Below are 17,155 nucleotides of genomic sequence, written 5' to 3' on the forward strand. Positions count from 1 at the left end.
TTTTTTTTCTTGTTCAGCTTCAGGCTGAACATCCCCAACTCTCCCAGCCTTTCTTCATAGGAGAGGTGCTCCAACCCTCTGATCATCTTCGTGGCCCTCCCCTGGACCTGCTCTAACAGCCCCACATCTTTCTTGTGCTGGGGGCCCCAGACCTGCATGCAGCACTCCAGGTGAGTCTATAAGAAACGGTGTGGCCAGCAGGACTAGGGAAGTGATTGTCCCCCTGTACTCGGCTCTGGTGAGGCCGCACCTCGAGTACTGTGTTCAGTTTTGGGCCCCTCGCTACAAGAAGGACATGGAGGTGCTCGAGCGAGTCCAGAGAAGGGCAACGAAGCTGGTGAGGGGTCTGGAGAACAAGTCTTACGAGGAGCGGCTGAGGGAGGTGGGATTGTTCAGCCTGGAGAAGAGGAGCTCAGGGGCGACCTTATCGCACTCTACAGGTACCTTAAAGGAGGCTGTAGAGAGGTGCGGGTTGGTCTATTCTCCCATGTGCCTGGTGACAGGATGAGGGGGAATGGGCTAAAGTTGCGCCAGGGGAGGTTTAGGTTGGATATGAGGAAGAACTTCTTTACTGAAAGGGTTGTTAGGCATTGGAATGGGCTGCCCAGGGAAGTGGTTGGGTCGCCATCCCTGGAGGTCTTTAAAAGACGTTTAGATGTAGTCCTTAGTGATATGGTTTAGTGGAGGTCTTGTTAGTGATAGGACAGAGGTTGGACTAGATGATCTTGGAGGTCTCTTCCAACCTAGACGATTCTGTGATTCACTGAAGCCTCTGGAAAAACTTGTGGTCTTAGCAAGAGATGACAAGAGGAACATCTGATGTGTTTCACCGGTGCTGAAACAAACTATGTCCTCTTCATTCCTCTTCTGAGGCCTTAGAAACAATCTGCTTGCACTGTGAAGTGAGATGGGTACTAAAATAGGATGTCTACTTTTTCTTTTTAGTTATTACTGATTTAGTGTCAGGACTTCATACACATCCAAAAGCAAGTACAGAGGTTGTGTATAAATGTATGTGCTAGGAGAGGATATAAATCTGAAAGAGGAATCATAGAAAGGCTTAAGTTGGAAGGGACCTTATGATCATCTAGTGCCAACCCCCCTGCGATGGGCAGGGATGCCACCCACTAGAACAGGTTGCCCAGGGCCTTGTCCAACCTGGTCTTGAACACCTCCAGGAATGGGGCATCCACAACCTCTCTCGGCGACCTGTGCCAGTGCCTCACCACCCTCTGAGTGAAGAATTTCCTCCTGACCTCTAATCTAAATTTGCCCTCTTTTACTTTAAAACCATTCCACCTTGTCCTGTCATTATCTGCCTGAGCAAAAAGTTGCTCGCCATCTTTTTTACAAGCCTCCTTTAAGTACTGACCAGCTGCAATGAGGTCACCCCAGAGCCTTCTCTTCTCCAGGCTGAACATCCCCAGCTCTCCCAGCCTTTCTTCATAGGAGAGGTGCTCCAGCCCCCTGATCATCTTCGTGGCCCTCCCCTGGACCCACTCTAACAGCTCCACATCCTTCTTGTACTTGGGGCCCCAGACCTGCATGCAGCACTCCAGGTGAGGCCCCACAAGGGCAGAGCAGAGGGGCACAATCACCTCCCTTGACCTGCTGGTCACACCTCTGTTGATTCAGCCCAGGATGCAGCTGGTCTTCTGGGCTGCAGGCATGCACTGCTGGCTCATGTTGAGCCTTTTCATCTACCAGAATCCTCAAGTCCTTCTCTGTGGGGCTGCTCTCAGTGTGTTCTTCTCCCAGTCTGTCCTCATGTCTGGGATTGCCCTGACCCAGGTGCAGCACCTTGCACCTGGCCTTGTTGAACCTCATTAAGTTCACATGGGCCCACTTATCAAGCTAGTTCAGGTCCCTTTGGATGGCATCCCTTCCTTCTGTTGTATTGACTGCACCACTCAGCTTGGTGTCATCTGCAGACTTGTTGAGGGTGCACTCAATCCCATTTACTACATCACTGATGAAGATATTAAACAGTGCTGGTACCAAAACAGACCCCTGAGGGACACCACTTGTCACCAGCCTCCACCTGGGCTCAGAGCCATTGACCACACCTCTCTGGGTGCAACCTTCAAGCCAATTCCTTATCCACTGAATGGCCCACCCATCAAATTGATCTCTCTCCAATTTGGAGATCAGGATGTCATGTGGGACAGTGTCAAAGGCCTTACAGAAGTCCAGGGAGACATCAGTTGGTCTTCCCTCATCAGCTGATGCAGTCACTCCATCACAGAAGGCCAGATTGGTCAGGCACAATTTGTCCTTGGTGAAGCCATGCCGGCTGTCTCGAATCACCTCCTTGTCCTGCATCTTCCTTGACATTGCTTCCAGGAGGATCTGTTCCATGATCTTCCTAGGCACAGAGGTGAGGTTCACTGGTCTGTAGTTCCCCAGGTCCTCCTTTCTACCCTTTTTTAAAATGGGAGTGACGTATCCCTTTTTTCAGTCACTGGGGACTTTACCTGACTGACAGGACTTTTCAAATATGATGGAGAGAGGCTTGGTAACTCCTTCAGCCAGTTCCCTCAGGGCCCTGAGATGCATGTCGTCAGGCCCCATAGCCCTGTACCTGTTCAGTTTCATCAGGTGGTCTTGAACCTGCTCTTCACTTACAGTGGGAGGGACTTTGCTCCCCCAGCCCTGTACAGGTTCAGGGAAATGGGAGATGTGGGAAGCCTGGCTGGCAGTGAAGACTGAGGCAAAGAAGTTGTTGAGTACCTCAGCCTTCTCCATGTCTTTCCTGATCCCATCCCTGCAGCATCCCTGTGCTCTTCCCAGGCCACGCATCCCTGCTTCTGCTGCCTGTGCATTTCCTTTTTTGCGGAAGGAAGAGGTGTAAGCAGTTACACCCCCTCCATACAGTGTCCTGAACCCTTTCAATGTGATTAATGCTTTACACGTCACATCACTTCCCCATGTTGATTTTTAATAGGGAAAGTGCCACTGCTGGATCCAGTTTTTTCATCAACCTGGTACTGTCCCAGCAGCTGTGAAAATAATGGAGCAATAATGAGATGCTTAAAGCTACTTTTTCAATTACCCGATCCTCCTGGGACATGCTACGCTTTTTATCTTTTGTGCTTTAAAAAAGTAACTTTTAGCTGTGCAAATGGTCTTTGGGTATCTATTACTCTGATTTCAGTCATTTCAGCATTTGCAATAGCTGTAAACAGTTATTGCTTATTGTATTGAAAATTAGTCTGTGGTGCCCACACAGGGATCAAAGTACTTAGCATAGTCTTAGAAGTGGTAACACCAGGAACTGAATTCATGCTATAGCAACAAATTGTTCTTGGACTAGTAACTGTTGAGGGATATCCCACCTACACAGGCTGACCCTTAAGCTGCCTGGCTTTCCCAGGTTGTTAAGAAATTCCATCTGGAAGAAGTTACTTTCTTTTGAAATGAAGCTGGATGGCCCATTCAAGGTATGCACGTCATGTGGCTAAAGGGAGTGTGCAGAGAGGGTATTTGGGGTCAGACAGAGTACGCACATATGCCACTTGCTCCATACCTCCTTCAGTGTGTCTTTAAGTGTTCTGATCTCTGTGCAAAAGGTGTCTGGCACGTAAAAAATAATAGAAGCAGTAGATAATCATGTAGCTGTTCCCCTTCATTTATTCATTATAAACATTATGGATAAAGAAGGGTGACTGCCTAACTGAAAACAGTGTTAGGGATTTGCAGCTGGAGACTGGATTATCCCATTACTGTGGAGAGAGCTAATGTGATGCCAGTAAAGAAGATTGATAAGAATCAGAGGGTTATAAAAAAATATATTTTTAGAGTGCCTAATGTATAAAACAATGTCAGCAGATAAAATGCTGCTTCTTCGGATCTTCTCCATCTTTTTCTTCCGTGTAAAAGAGAGTCTAGTGTTCAGGTGTAGCTCGATATAGTTAGCATGAGGGTAATAGGATTTTTAGGTTGTTGTGTTGGTCTGTTGTTGTCTGTTTGGTGGTGTTGGGTTTTTTGTTTGTTAGTTTTGTTGTGTCTTTTTTTTTAGCATTCAGCTGCGGGCCAGAGTATTGAGAGCTGTGCCTGTGATTGTCGTCTCTTCTGTGCAGAAAGAAGTTACTTTTCAAGGGCTTGAAAGCATATGGTCTTTGTGTGCTGATGAACTGGAACTGTCTTTGGCTCTTTGGCAGCAGGGCTTTGCCTCAGTGTTTAGGAGAGATGAGCAGGTTAGGTGACAGCCACTTGGCAAAAGCCTGAGGGGGCTGGCGGGGAGAAAAATAGGGAGCAAGGAATTGGATGGAAAAGAAGTGAAACTGTTTTCAACAATAAAGTTAAAAAGGAAAAAAGTGTCTGGAATAAACCAGGCTAATAACTCCAGAGGAGCAACCATTATTCTGTCATAAGAAAGAAAGGAAGGCTTTACAGTAGTAAAGACAAGAAATGTGATTTGCCTCTGCAAGTTCCAGCAGTATCTGTGGGAGGATTGATGCTTTCTAATTTTATATGCTGCAGCAGGTGTGTTAAATGCTGTTGACGGATCAGATTGGAATTGTATGCACTGAGGTATTTTGAGTGGTGAGGGAAGGGAAAACTGCTCCAAAAATACAACTGAGAAAGGAAGAGTCAGTAAACAATTCAGTGCTATTTTTTTGTTAAAACATCATCTCTGAGGTTTGACAACAAATTCTTTTAATTAAGAAACTGACAGACGTGAGTGTCAATATCTCTTCTTTCAGATGCGTTTCATTTCAGAAAATAAAAAAAAAAAAAAAAAAAAAGAAAACTGCGTAAGGTGGGTTTGGGGTGGCTTAATACACGAGGGAACTGCGTAAAGAGCATGTATGGATTGATGGGGGTGTTAGCTCTCAGAGGGAATTCTCGGGATGATGAAGAACCCGCTCTGAAGAGTTAACATTGCTGGCAAGTGAGCTGTTGAACCTGCGCCCACTCTGCAAGCAACCGCGCTGATTGGCACCGAGGGGCCAACATTGATCCATCATCCTGAGCTCTGCAGCAAAGTAATGGAAGTGGCTGCGTGCACCGTGCTTCTCTCATCTTGTAAAGAAGGTTATTGCTCTCTGATTTCCTTTTAGAGTCAAAGCGTTTCAAATTGAACAGCAGTTTCTGACAATGACGGGTACTGGAACTGCCGGTGCTGTGGTTGGGCTTGGGGGGACACCTGCACTTCATGGGGCTAAAACAGAGAATTACATGGGTAAATCCCTCCTTGTTTCCATACTTCTTTTTCCATACCCCAAAGTCAAACTAGTAGGGAAGAACATTAGAGATCATGTTTTCTGTAATGTCTTCTGGGGAAAATCTCACGGTTTCCTTTAATGTTAATCTAGTATCAATTTATGATTCTAATTTATATGCTCTGGCTCTTGTTTATTAAGTGACCACATGCAGGGTTCTCGTATCTCATGTATTCCCCATAAAAGCCTCTGCATTTCATTAAACCTCAGCATAAAAGGAAATGTTTCCTGGCAGAGCAATATTCTAACAGCGTGGTGCAAGTGTGCAGAAGGGTCCCAAGGTCACAAACTCCTTTCAAAGGTTAATTAAGTATGAAAGAAAGGTGTTCTGTCATAATTAAATAGTAATGACTGAGAGGCCAGGAATATTTGGTGTATAATGCAGTACTACAAGACAAAGCCAAAATCACATGCAAATTTATTATTTTATTTCATATTCTATTATAAAATACCCTTGGGTGTCAGTGTAATTTTTGTTCTCCAACTTGCATATGACAGAAGGGGGATTAAGTGGTCAGCACTGCCATGCATATATGTGATCATAATACATCTCAGGAGCGGTTCTGAGCAGGCTGATAGCATTCCTGAAGAGGACTTTTCATCAGGAGGGTGATGCCTTCATGATTCTGCAGAAATCACATTTTTAGTCGGAGTCGAACAGTCTTTCCTTGCTGCTTTCACACAGGAAAAGCTGCCGCAATATTTCACTTCTTTCAGTAGCACCAACAGAAATACAGTCGTGTTCATGACCCTGTTTAAGAGCTCATCAGAATTTCTCTTTTCATTCTTGTGCTTCTGGGGTTTAATATTTCAGCATGTTCAAGTGTATTAGGCAGGATCTTGGCACAGGTCCACAGACAAGTTGTCAGTCCAAATGTAGATTTTTTTTTCCCCCAACCAGCATTGTAAATCAGCTGATTCTGATGTTCACACTCTATTATCTGTGAAGTGAATGATTTTAGTGGCCAAATGTGTTATAATAATGTAGAACAGCATGGTTTACCAGTAAGTTGTAGTTTTAATTTCTTACTTCTGTGCTCTAAAAGTAATTTTCATTATGTTAGGTTTTTTCTTTCATAGTACATCAACATCTGAAAGCTGCATTTGTAAACTGTTTTGCCCAACTTGTGGAAAGAAAGGTATGGGTAAAACTGCTCATACCTAATAATGCCTGAACTCTATAAAGAATAAATGTGAATCTCAGAACCTGAATTTTGTAAAATCTTACAAAACTTCAGAATCTTTCCACGTTACTTCTACCCTTCCATTTACCATCATCAGTCAGGAAAGCAGCTGAAAAGAAATGTCTGTTTGATTGCTCAGCCCAGCCTCCAAAAAAAGGTGCATTGTCTTGTTGCTGCAGCGTGACCCTTTCTGGGACTTAGACCCATCTGTCATCCCACGTCTCTGAGAGGAGTTTGTGTTCACCAACTGCCTCTGCATCATGGACCTAGGTAAGGGAGGTGGTGTTTTAGGAAATTAGGTAGCTGTATTGCCAAAAACAAGGGTGATGGGATCCCCCAAAACTGCTGCCGTGTGAACCACACCAGCCATCGCTAACTTAGCGAGAGAGCAGGTGTGCCTCACCTCCTGAGCTCACAGAGCTGAATTTGAAGGTGGGAGTGGTCCAAAAATCTCTGTGCATTTTCATCAGCATGTAATTACAAACTCCTGTTTATTACTGGCTGACTGGCCATAGCTGACTGGTGCCAACTTGTTTGGCATCTGAGTTTACGCAGGTATTTAGCAGCTGAGGATTTAGTTGGCGTTTTTGCTTACAATGAAATGTAGTTCTCCATTAATCTTCAGGAGGACTTTCATTTTTTCTCAGAGGACAACTGAAAAAGTAACTTCAGTGAGAGTTCTTCTGTCATTCCAGTTAAATAGGGGTCTCTTTTCTCATTATCAGGCAGATTGGACTATTCCTCCCAACTGTACACACTTTTCAAAAACTTACAAGCCTGTGAATTAGTGATCTGCTGGTGTTAAAATGTGTGGAAAAAAACACATGGTAGTGAATTTTCCATAGCAATGGTCCACGCTGCAATCCTGAACCTATCTCTTCTTAGAGAGGATAGCTTTTTCTGAGAGCCCACCATTGCTTTTGCATTATTTATCGGTATGATCTGTGTCCTTAAGATCTATTTCTGATTCTGTAAGAAAAGTTAATTAGTGTTTTGAAATTTAGTAAAAAATTACATGGCAGTGGTTATGATGATAATATAACTTAGTAAGATAGCAGTTAAGGGTTTTATAAGTATTTTTTTAATCATAATAGTGAAGTTGATGTGTGAGATATTGTTATAATTCTTATAATAAATAGGCATCAACAGTACCAGAGGTACATTAAAAGTTTTTTCAGCTACTCTATTTCATAGAAAATTGCTTGTACAGATCCCAAGATGAGGGCTCTTTGGATGACATGCTTTTTATCCAGAAAGTGGTATTTTCTGTCTGAGAGTGTTTTTAACCCACATAGACAAAAAAGGAGGAGGACTGGAGAGGGGGAGAATTGGGAACAGATAGTGTGTGCAAATGTTTCTGTGATTGCCATTTATAAATGAGCACTAAATCTATACCTTTACCCGCCTGGCTTTGATATCTGTCAGGTGTTTAGATATCTAAACACTGCCGTGTGCGCTCTAAATTCTACATTGGGAAGTAAACACTGTGGATACACACTGGAGAGATGGCTCAGGTTCTCTTGAAGTCATCCCTCTACAACAAATTTCCATGCTTTTTATGAAACACTAGTGATGACAGCCAGCTCTCCCCTTTCTAAGCTACATACAGCTAGAGTTTGGTGGAGGGGTCCCAGCCACAGTCTGGACATTAAGACTTAATAGCAACAGCAGCGCATATATGTGTGGGACCCAGTAAGAATTTCAGCACATAAGTGCAGATTCTTGCTGCTTGTTAGTGATTTCTGTAGTTAAGTCTCTGCAGTGATGGGTGACTTCTAATATGAGCTGCAGGAAATATTATTTGCAAAACTGGACTTCTTGCACAAATTTGCTGCCTTGATGCATTTGCAGTTCTTTCTCAGTAGTTAGGATCATTAAGTATGTACCAGATGTAAAAATCTGGGCAGACTCCTGTGATTGTTACACAACCAACTGTAAGTTGTGCTTAGGATCAGCATTTCTTTGGTAAAATTAGTCTAATAAGCTGCAGGTAAAATATCAGTAGGTCAAATGAGCACAACATAGCCTAGGTGGGTATGCAGGTTTGCAATACATCTGAAAAGAAACATCCTGCTTCCTAGTCTTCATATGTAACAGCTGGGGGCTAAATTATGAAATAATTGATATAAACTAGATCCTCAGCTACTGGAGGTTAGCTTATCTCTGAACTGTTGGGGAATTACTCCAGCATTAAGCAGTAGCTGAGGACAAGAAAAGATGATACCTTCTGAGTGTCTGTGTGATAGCCACTGCTTTTGGTGTGTAAAGGGAGCACCTAGAAATGAGAAGGACTTCAGGGTCTAGCATGATGCTTTGGCCAGTGCTAAATTCTTTTTTTTTTTTTTTTTTTCTCCTAAGGGTCTTTTCCCACCCTTGCACTGGATTCCATGACTGTGCAATTGCTCTCGCATCTTTTCAGATCAGCTGTCCAGAGAGCTGCAGTTAGCACCCTTTTGGTGGTGATGGCTAGCTTCTAAAAAGGCCTTCTCTTTGGGGAGCATTTGGAAGCTCTCCTGACTGCAAGGAGGAGTGATCTGATTGCAGCAAAGCAAACGTCATGGTGAATGGAGTTAAATCCAGTTGGAGGCCGGTCACTAGTAGAGTCCCCCAGGGCTCAGTACTAGGGCCAGTTCTCTTCATCGATGATCTGGATGAGGGGGTCGAGTGCACCCTCAGTAAGTTTGCAGATGACACCAAGTTAGGTGCGTGTGTTGATCTGCTCGAGGGTAGGAAGGCTCTGCAGGAGGATCTGGATAGGCTGGACCGATGGGCTGAGGCCAACTGTATGAAGTTCAACAAGGCCAAGTGCCGGGTCCTGCACCTGGGGCACAACAACCCCAAGCAGAGTTACAGGCTGGGAGATGAGTGGTTGGAAAGCTGCCTGGCAGAGAAGGACCTGGGAGTACTGGTTGATAGTCGACTGAATATGAGCCAGCAGTGTGCTCAGGTGGCCAAGAAGGCCAACAGCATCCTGGCTTGTATTGTCCCCCTGTACTCGGCTCTGGTGAGGCCGCACCTCGAGTACTGTGTTCAGTTTTGGGCCCCTCGCTACAAGAAGGACATGGAGGTGCTCGAGCGAGTCCAGAGAAGGGCAACGAAGCTGGTGAGGGGTCTGGAGAACAAGCCTTACGAGGAGCGGCTGAGAGAGCTGGGATTGTTCAGCCTGGAGAAGAGGAGCTCAGGGGTGACCTTATCGCACTCTACAGGTACCTTAAAGGAGGCTGTAGAGAGGTGCGGGTTGGTCTATTCTCCCACGTGCCTGGTGACAGGACGAGGGGGAATGGGCTAAAGTTGCGCCAGGGGAGGTTTAGGTTGGATATGAGGAAGAACTTCTTTACTGAAAGGGTTGTTAGGCATTGGAATGGGCTGCCCAGGGAAGTGGTTCAGTCACCGTCCCTGGAGGTCTTTAAAAGACGTTTAGTTGTTGAGCTTAGTGATATGGTTTAGTGGAGGACTTGTGTTAAGTCAGAGGTTGGACTAGGTGATCTTGGAGGTCTCTTCCAACCTAGATGATTCTTTGTGATTCTGTGAAAAGGAAGACATTAACAGCAAGGTTAGGGTGTTTTTTTTTTACACTTGGTAGTCATAGTCATTGGGAAAGCAGACAGCCAGCAGAGTGATCAGAGTGGCACTACCACAGGTTGAGTTTATTAGGTTTTGTTACATGGAGGTTTGTTCACTAAGGAACAGAAAGAAATAAAAAATTAGATCCAGAAAGTCATTGTCAACTTGACATCCTTGTGCAGAGCATACGTATGGACTTGGTTATTTTAAAGGTTTAAGCATTTTACAGAAGAAAACAGGAAGAGATAGATGACATTTCCTTAGATGAACATATATTATCAATCCCCCAGTCTTTATTCCGTTAGGAAAAATGAAAACACAAATAAAAACCTTGTTACAAAAAAAACATTCCAACCAACCATATTGGTTTGTGATCAAAAGGTAGATTTATTTGTAAAAAAGAGTTGCAGTTTTGTTTTGTTCCTTAATTTCATCCATATGTCAGGTAACTATAAAAGGTTTTTATTCTTTTTTATTCTAACTTAATTAGAGTTTTATCGGAGTCATTTAAATTATAGCTACGCTCACCAAAATGATTATTTGAAATAGTTGTAATCTTAACTTGAGAGAGAGAACTGCTTGTCTGTATTCAGAACTGTAAACCTGCTGATTGTGCCAACTAAAATACCCATTCTGGTACTTTAACCCTGTAGTCAGTGGCACTGTGAGGGGGGTAAGAAAAGGGTGAAAGTGTGTTGGTTTCTTCTACCACCTGCAGAAGCCTTACCCAGTTGGGGTGCTCCAGCCCACAGAAGACAGGGTCACAGATGTATTAAACACTTTTTCACCAGTTCCTTCAGACATCTTGAGGCCAACCTTTTACCTTTGCAATTAGAACTAACCTTAAAAGAATTTCGTTTAAACTTTTTGGTATGTTGTTGTCTAAATCACAAGTTCTATAATGAACTACAATCACACATCGTGTAGCTAAACTGTGTAGAAATGGGGGACTGTTCACTTGAGTTAGTCTAATGAAAACAAGGATGGTTACTAAACAAAGGTTACTGAGCTTCGGTTATAGTCCAACTCTCATCTTGTATGCTCATTTATCTTCTGCTCTCTCTCTCTAATTAATGCTTTTGTGCTGGCTGGGCAGGAGGTGCAGTTACCTTTTGAAATGCTGATGCTTCAGTGGAACATCACAGTTCTCCACCACCTCCAGACAAGCTGCAGCAGAGGTCAGCAGCGAAAGGTTTAACAAAACTTTTGCCTCCCAGTGACTTACCAAATTTCAGCCCTACAGAGATGACAGACTTCAAACAGCTGTGTGCAGTTACGTGTGTATTGTCTGTTGCTTGCTGTGTGATTTCACATTCTCTACAAAGATAAAGCAGTTCCTCTGTCTTGTTCCTCTGTGTAGCCCAAGTGTTTTCAGGATCCTCAGTGTGTTGTTTCTTTGTAAAATATTGTGTGGCTTATCAATGTAAGGGCTCAAAACCCAAAGAAGTCATATTATTGTATTTGAGGTACTCCAACACATCCACACACATACACACACAGAGTCTAGAGTTTGTTCAGTGGTTGCTTTACAGAAAAATAAGAGTTCAGAGCAGAAGATACTTTCATTAACCATATGGGAGTCAACTTTGCCTATCAGTAGTTATGTTGTCTTCAGATGCTCTTTCTGGCTTACTCCGTTAAGACTTCATGTCTTCTGAGTTGGTGTTTTTAAATAATCTTTTGTGTGGCAATTTACTTTTTATGGCTGGTTCTTCATGTACGTAATTGTCAAGATGTCTCTTTTCTGGCCACAAAACAAAAAATTAACCTACAAAAGGATTTGTACATGGAAACCAGAAAGTAAAATGCAGGCCTGAACAGGAGAAGCGTAATTAAGACATTTAAAAACCTACAGGCTTTTTCTGAAGGGTCAGCATTTGTGCCCGCTTGGAACAGGTTGCTCAGTAAGGGTATAAATCTCTTCTCATTATGCTAGTGAGTCATTGTGTAGAAAGGGCTCTAGAGGGTTTCTGCTGCAATTTTACTTGCAGTTTCAAGCCTTGAAGAAGCAAAACAACTCAACCTCTCCTGCATAGGTGGTCTTCCCTGTTTTTGGAAGTACTTAAACAGATGCTAAACTCATAGCAGGTACTTCAGGTACTCAGGTGAGAGTAAATAAATTATGGAAGCAAAGAAATCCCAGTGAACATCTTTTGTGTGTAACTTTTTTATTGTTTGACTTTTAACCATTCTTAGCAGTGTGAATGGATGCTTAGATTTAATATAGTAGTTGTCAAAACTGACTTAAAATTGTATAACGAGTTTTCAAGCCACAGTAGGGATTATTAGCAAATACCTAGTTAGAGAGAAAAATATAACATGCCCATTTCTAGCTCATCTGGGAACGAAGAGAAATTATTTATCCTGTCTTGGAGTTTCTTCTTACCTTGGAGCATCAAAATCCAACTTCTGTGGCACTCCTTGAAGATTCCCAGATCTGACTCCAGCTCCCAGTGCTGCCTTTTTGAGACTGGTATCTAAATCTCAGTTTGTGTAGCTTGTGACTTTCAATGTAAATTTACCACATCTTAGATACAATCCTATCCCTTTCATTCTTCACATACTGTCTAAAATGTTAATGAGCAATTCACCTTTCTCTAATGTAGTGGCTTGTTTTCCTCAAATTTTCGGGCAAATTCTGACATCTGTTTCTTTCTCATCTTTATTTGACTCTGAGGTGCTGGTGGCAATGTTGCATTCGTGCATGCTTTATTTTGAGCAATGTATGAGTCTATAAGTAATAAAAAGGAAGTATTTTAGCAGCAGTCCTTGTCCTGTGTGCAGTATTCCTTTTTTTTCCAAAATACTTGTATGTACCTGAATGCAGGAGGGTGTCCAGCACCGTGATGAACAAGTGAGCATTTCTTAAATATTGGAGCATCCTTTTATTTTATACTGTATTGATTGCAACTGGAGAACAGTTTCAAATATTGGCAATTAAGAATAAAAATGCAACAGTTGTAGCTATCATTAATACTCTTCTCTGTCACTAAGGGAAAAGTTTTGAAGCAGGGCATTAGCTGCATGATTTTTGTTAATGATAATGGGAGTTCATTGGCCGTCCCCTGCAGAAAATGTTCCCCTGATGTGTGCTTTGCATAGCAGTTAGAGCTGAGGGTAATAAGTTCTGCAATTTATTTCAGGTATTTTTTATTATTTGCAAGGTGACACTGCATACCAAGCAAGCATAAATGAATTCATTATTGCCCTTGTATCTTCACACATTTTTTTTATCTTTTTCTTTAAATCACAGCATTTGCAAATAAAACAATACTTTTATGCTCTTTAACACTAAGCTTTTTAATAAAGTAAGGGGAAAAGAAGCTCTTCTCCAAGGTTTCCAGGTATTAACAAGTACTTTTAACCATGACGCTTCTTGATTGTAGCCCCTACACTTGGTAATAATCTATGCAAAGAATTCTGGCAGGGTCACTCAAATCTGGTATTTTTATATGTCCTTTCATGTGCATATACTCGCATTCTTTGTTGATCTTGGGTCTGTAGCATAGTTTTCTCTGCTGTTCTTATTTTTTGTGCTAAATCTGTTGTCTAGATTTATTGTAGTGTACAAAATGTTGTTTGGGAATTACTTTTCTGTGTAAGCAATTGCATAATGAACATTAGGGATTACTAAGATCTTGAAGAAGGGATGGGCTTTGCAGGCTTGTTTGTTGTTTTCTTGTTTGTTTTGTTTTGTTTCTGAATTCATACAGCAACTAGCATAACACCATTGTCAGTTGCACCCTGATACAAAAGTTATACAGTGATAAGGGGGACTTCTGGATTAAAATAACAGTGATGTGAACCGTGGAGTCAGGAAAAGTAGGCTAGCTGACTTCAGGGTGGGTCTTAACTGGGAAGCAGAGGGTGGAGCTAGGAACTGTGCTTCAGCTGTTTTTTTACTAGGTTAGGGAATCCTGCCTGTGATGAGTTTGAGGTGAACCAAAACACAGTGTTTTTCATGACCAGTTTGAAATTCATTAATTCTGTTGCTACTCAATTGTTTGGCTTTTAAGCTTCAGGTGTGAAGCTTACTTGCTGTAACCTTGCAGGTAATACCAAGACATTTATAGATTTAATATCCATTAACTCTGAATATATCTTGCAGTCTGACATTTCTCCTTTCCCCAAGAACATCCCTCCATACAGTTAGACGGGGCATGTGAGTGTGCTGCTTTGAGACAAAATGTAAATGACATCAACTTGTTCTGTGGCTGTCTCTGGGAGTTAAAAAGAGACTTTGATTTTCACAGCAGTTAGCGGGATTCTTCTGACAGATTTAAACAGACTTAGCACCCTTCTGACCAGAGCGACCCTCATCCTTCCAGTCAAAACTGACAGTCAGGAGGGCAAACTGTGCATCTTACCAGTCAGAAAACTAGTTTTGAGGGCATTCATTTTGTTGCTGTTGTTAAAATGGTTTAAATATTTATCCTGAAGAAATGCTAAGGTGCCTTCTGTATTACCTTCCGTATTCCCAACTACAAGATGCTTACGAAAGTCAAGGCTGACTTTAGTGACTTTTTTCATGGTAAATCGGAATCATGTCATCTTCACTGTGTTTTTCTGCCTGGAAGTAGCTTAAGTGTGTCTATTATTCCAGGGTAAAAGGCAGTGATTTTTAAAATTTATTTTTAGTGGTGGAAAAAAAATATGGGGAACCCACTCTGTGCCCTTGAGTGATACAGCTGGGGCACATACAGCTTGTCTGGGTGGGATTGTTTTCTGTGCTGTAACTGAAGAAAGTAAAGGGTACCACAGATAACTGCCTTTAAATGTTCATGTCTCTGATGTTAACATTTGTTTAAAAAAGGTTAATTGCAGACAATTATGTGCTAAAGGAGCTACATCACAAGAAAAGTCAATAGTACTAGGAAACTGTAACTTTGAATTAATGATAGAACTGAATAGAGATGCCAGAGCAATTTATTTAAGGAGTCAGTGCAGTTTTTTATTATAAAGTAACTGCTGAAGTGTGGCATGTTATATTTTTTTTCTTTTGTAACTATATAAAAAGACATATTTACCACTTCACACTGAATTCTTAAAGTGAATAAAGAAGCAAGTCTTCAGATGTTTAAAATTTAACATGGTGTTCATTACTGTTGAATATTTGAAAATAACTCTGCTTATTGAATTAAGCTGTGTCAAGTATATGGTTTTCTTGAAGGCAAAAGGCATGGTTGTGCTTACTTAGCATGAGAACCTCAGAGTTTAAATAGCTTCTATTCATTTCATAATCTGTATCTATGGATGGAGTTGATCACTGTTTTATGGTAGTGGTGACTAAAATTTCATTGGTGTATTATGGTAGATGTGCTACTTTTTTTTTTCCTTGCTCTGCAGCCCAGCATCCTGGGAGTTCATAAAACTGTTCACTCAACTTTCAGCCTTTGTCCAGTTTAGATAAATGTCCTAGTTGGGGTCTGTCTCAAAACTTATGGTCTTTTTTTTTTCCTTTTTCTCTTTTATTGTAAGCTAGTTGAACCTTTACAGGTTTCATACTGAAAATTTGCTTACTTTTTTTGTTTGTTTGTTCCTTTTATAAATGTAACATGACCACTGTGCTATGGAAGTGCCTTCAGGTCCTGAGCTGAAAGCAATCCTGGCCCTTGTACCTCCAAACTCATTTTAGATAGATATTGTATGTCTCAAAAATGGTCTGGAACAAAAAAATAAAAACAAATAAAAAGGAAAAAGAACAGTAAGTGAAGAGAAACAAAACTCAATTTGGCCCAAGACTTTTGAGGTATTTTTGTTGCTCAGTACCTGGTGTTATGCTTCTTGATAGCTCTAGAAAAAGCATAGTGGACTAGGAGGATTTCACAGGAATGTTACAGTTTGAGTCCCAGTGGGATTATGGAGTTGACTCGATTCTGATAAATGTCAGTGTACAGCACCAGAGAATTAAGCCAGGTGAGCTAATCATGACCTAATATGAAGAGTGTTAATTAATAGCTAATAAGACTCGTAAAACATGGTTATAAAATGCAGTAGACTGCATCATCGGGATTGTTTAGAAATTAAAATTTCAAATTGAACTTTGGAAAGGAATCAAAGACATCTTTTGCCATCTTGGGCAAAAAAAGATAACCTCCTGTATTAAAGGATATGTGTCATGTATGTGACTGAGAGAAGTGGTCATCTTAAATACAGTTGTGATACAGAATAAGAATTGTTCATGAATTTGAGGTTAGAGGGTAGGAAAGCATAAGTTAGACTGATAAAATACCTGCTTTTAATCCAGACTTTTAAAAAAAAAGGCTGCTGTTATAGATTTTATGGAGAGACCTTTCTGGTTACTTTTTTCTGTCAAAATTTCTTCTGCTCACATGGTGGTAAGCTTGATAATGGGATTCTCCAGAGCTTGTTCTCCTGGATTGTTCTGTGCTCTGGAGTGAATACAAAACTATACCAAAAGCAAACAAGTGAAAACCATTTATTACAAAATATTCTTACGTTCCTTTAGTATGGTTTGTTGTTGTTGTTTTCTTTTTCAATATATATCTCAAGTACTTTCCCTCTCTGTTTAATCAGCTAGCGCTGACCGTCTCTGAGGCTAGTTAGTCTAGGACAGCTCGGCACATAAAGACTTAAGTCCTGTCATTAGCAGACTTCAGTCCTGTTAATTGCAAAAGAAAATAGCTTTGACTAAATTCTGCTCTCCTGCATCAGACACCTTGTTCCACAAAACTTGAAAGGACTAAGTCAAAAACAGCTTTTGACTCTCAGCTGAATGTTGGCTTGCTTTTATTGGTTTGCATAGTCGGTGAGGTACAAAGACCTACAGTCATCCTCTGAAGGTAAAGCTGATATGTTTTTGAGGCAAATGGTGCAAACTGAGATTTACTCATGATGGATATTTTTTTCTGAAGCAAGAGTTTCTTTCTAGATTTTCTTTGTTTCTGTTGTTACTCAAAGGGAAGGGAAGAGAAAAATGCTGTTCTAGAAAAAGGCAATGTTTGATGAGGTGAGGCCTTTATTTCCCAGCCAGGATTCCTTATTCTCTGTTAGTCATTTCTGGTTTTGTGATGGCTACAAGCAAAATACTTACAGAGAGTGTTTTGAAATGGGACATAGAGCATCCTGGCAGGGGTTACACCCAGTGCAACCAGGAACGCTGTCAGAGTACATGAGAGACTTGATAGAGGTTCTTGTTGCTTTTCCTTGTAAAAATTTATG

The 17,155-nt window shown here is 41.5% G+C and overlaps 1 protein-coding gene across 22 annotated transcripts in view; it reads left to right on the plus strand.

Annotated features, from left to right (window-relative positions):
• Nucleotides 1-17,155, plus strand: part of TPK1 (thiamin pyrophosphokinase 1) — a 324,434-nt gene that overhangs the window by 140,189 nt on the left and 167,090 nt on the right. Inside the window, exon 1 of one of the 22 annotated variants that reach the window (XM_040547204.1) lies at nucleotides 11,076-11,151. The exons of 20 other annotated variants lie outside the window; for them this stretch is intronic. In XM_040547204.1, coding sequence (XP_040403138.1) covers nucleotides 11,091-11,151 — 61 coding nt within the window. In that variant the 5' untranslated portion in view covers nucleotides 11,076-11,090. Of the gene's footprint in view, nucleotides 1-11,075; nucleotides 11,152-17,155 lie in introns of those variants that run through there. One more of the 22 variants, XM_040547210.1, reaches the window with a different exon arrangement.

This window comes from Cygnus olor, chromosome 2, assembly GCF_009769625.2.
Source record: "Cygnus olor isolate bCygOlo1 chromosome 2, bCygOlo1.pri.v2, whole genome shotgun sequence".
Taxonomy (NCBI): Eukaryota; Metazoa; Chordata; class Aves; order Anseriformes; family Anatidae; genus Cygnus; species Cygnus olor.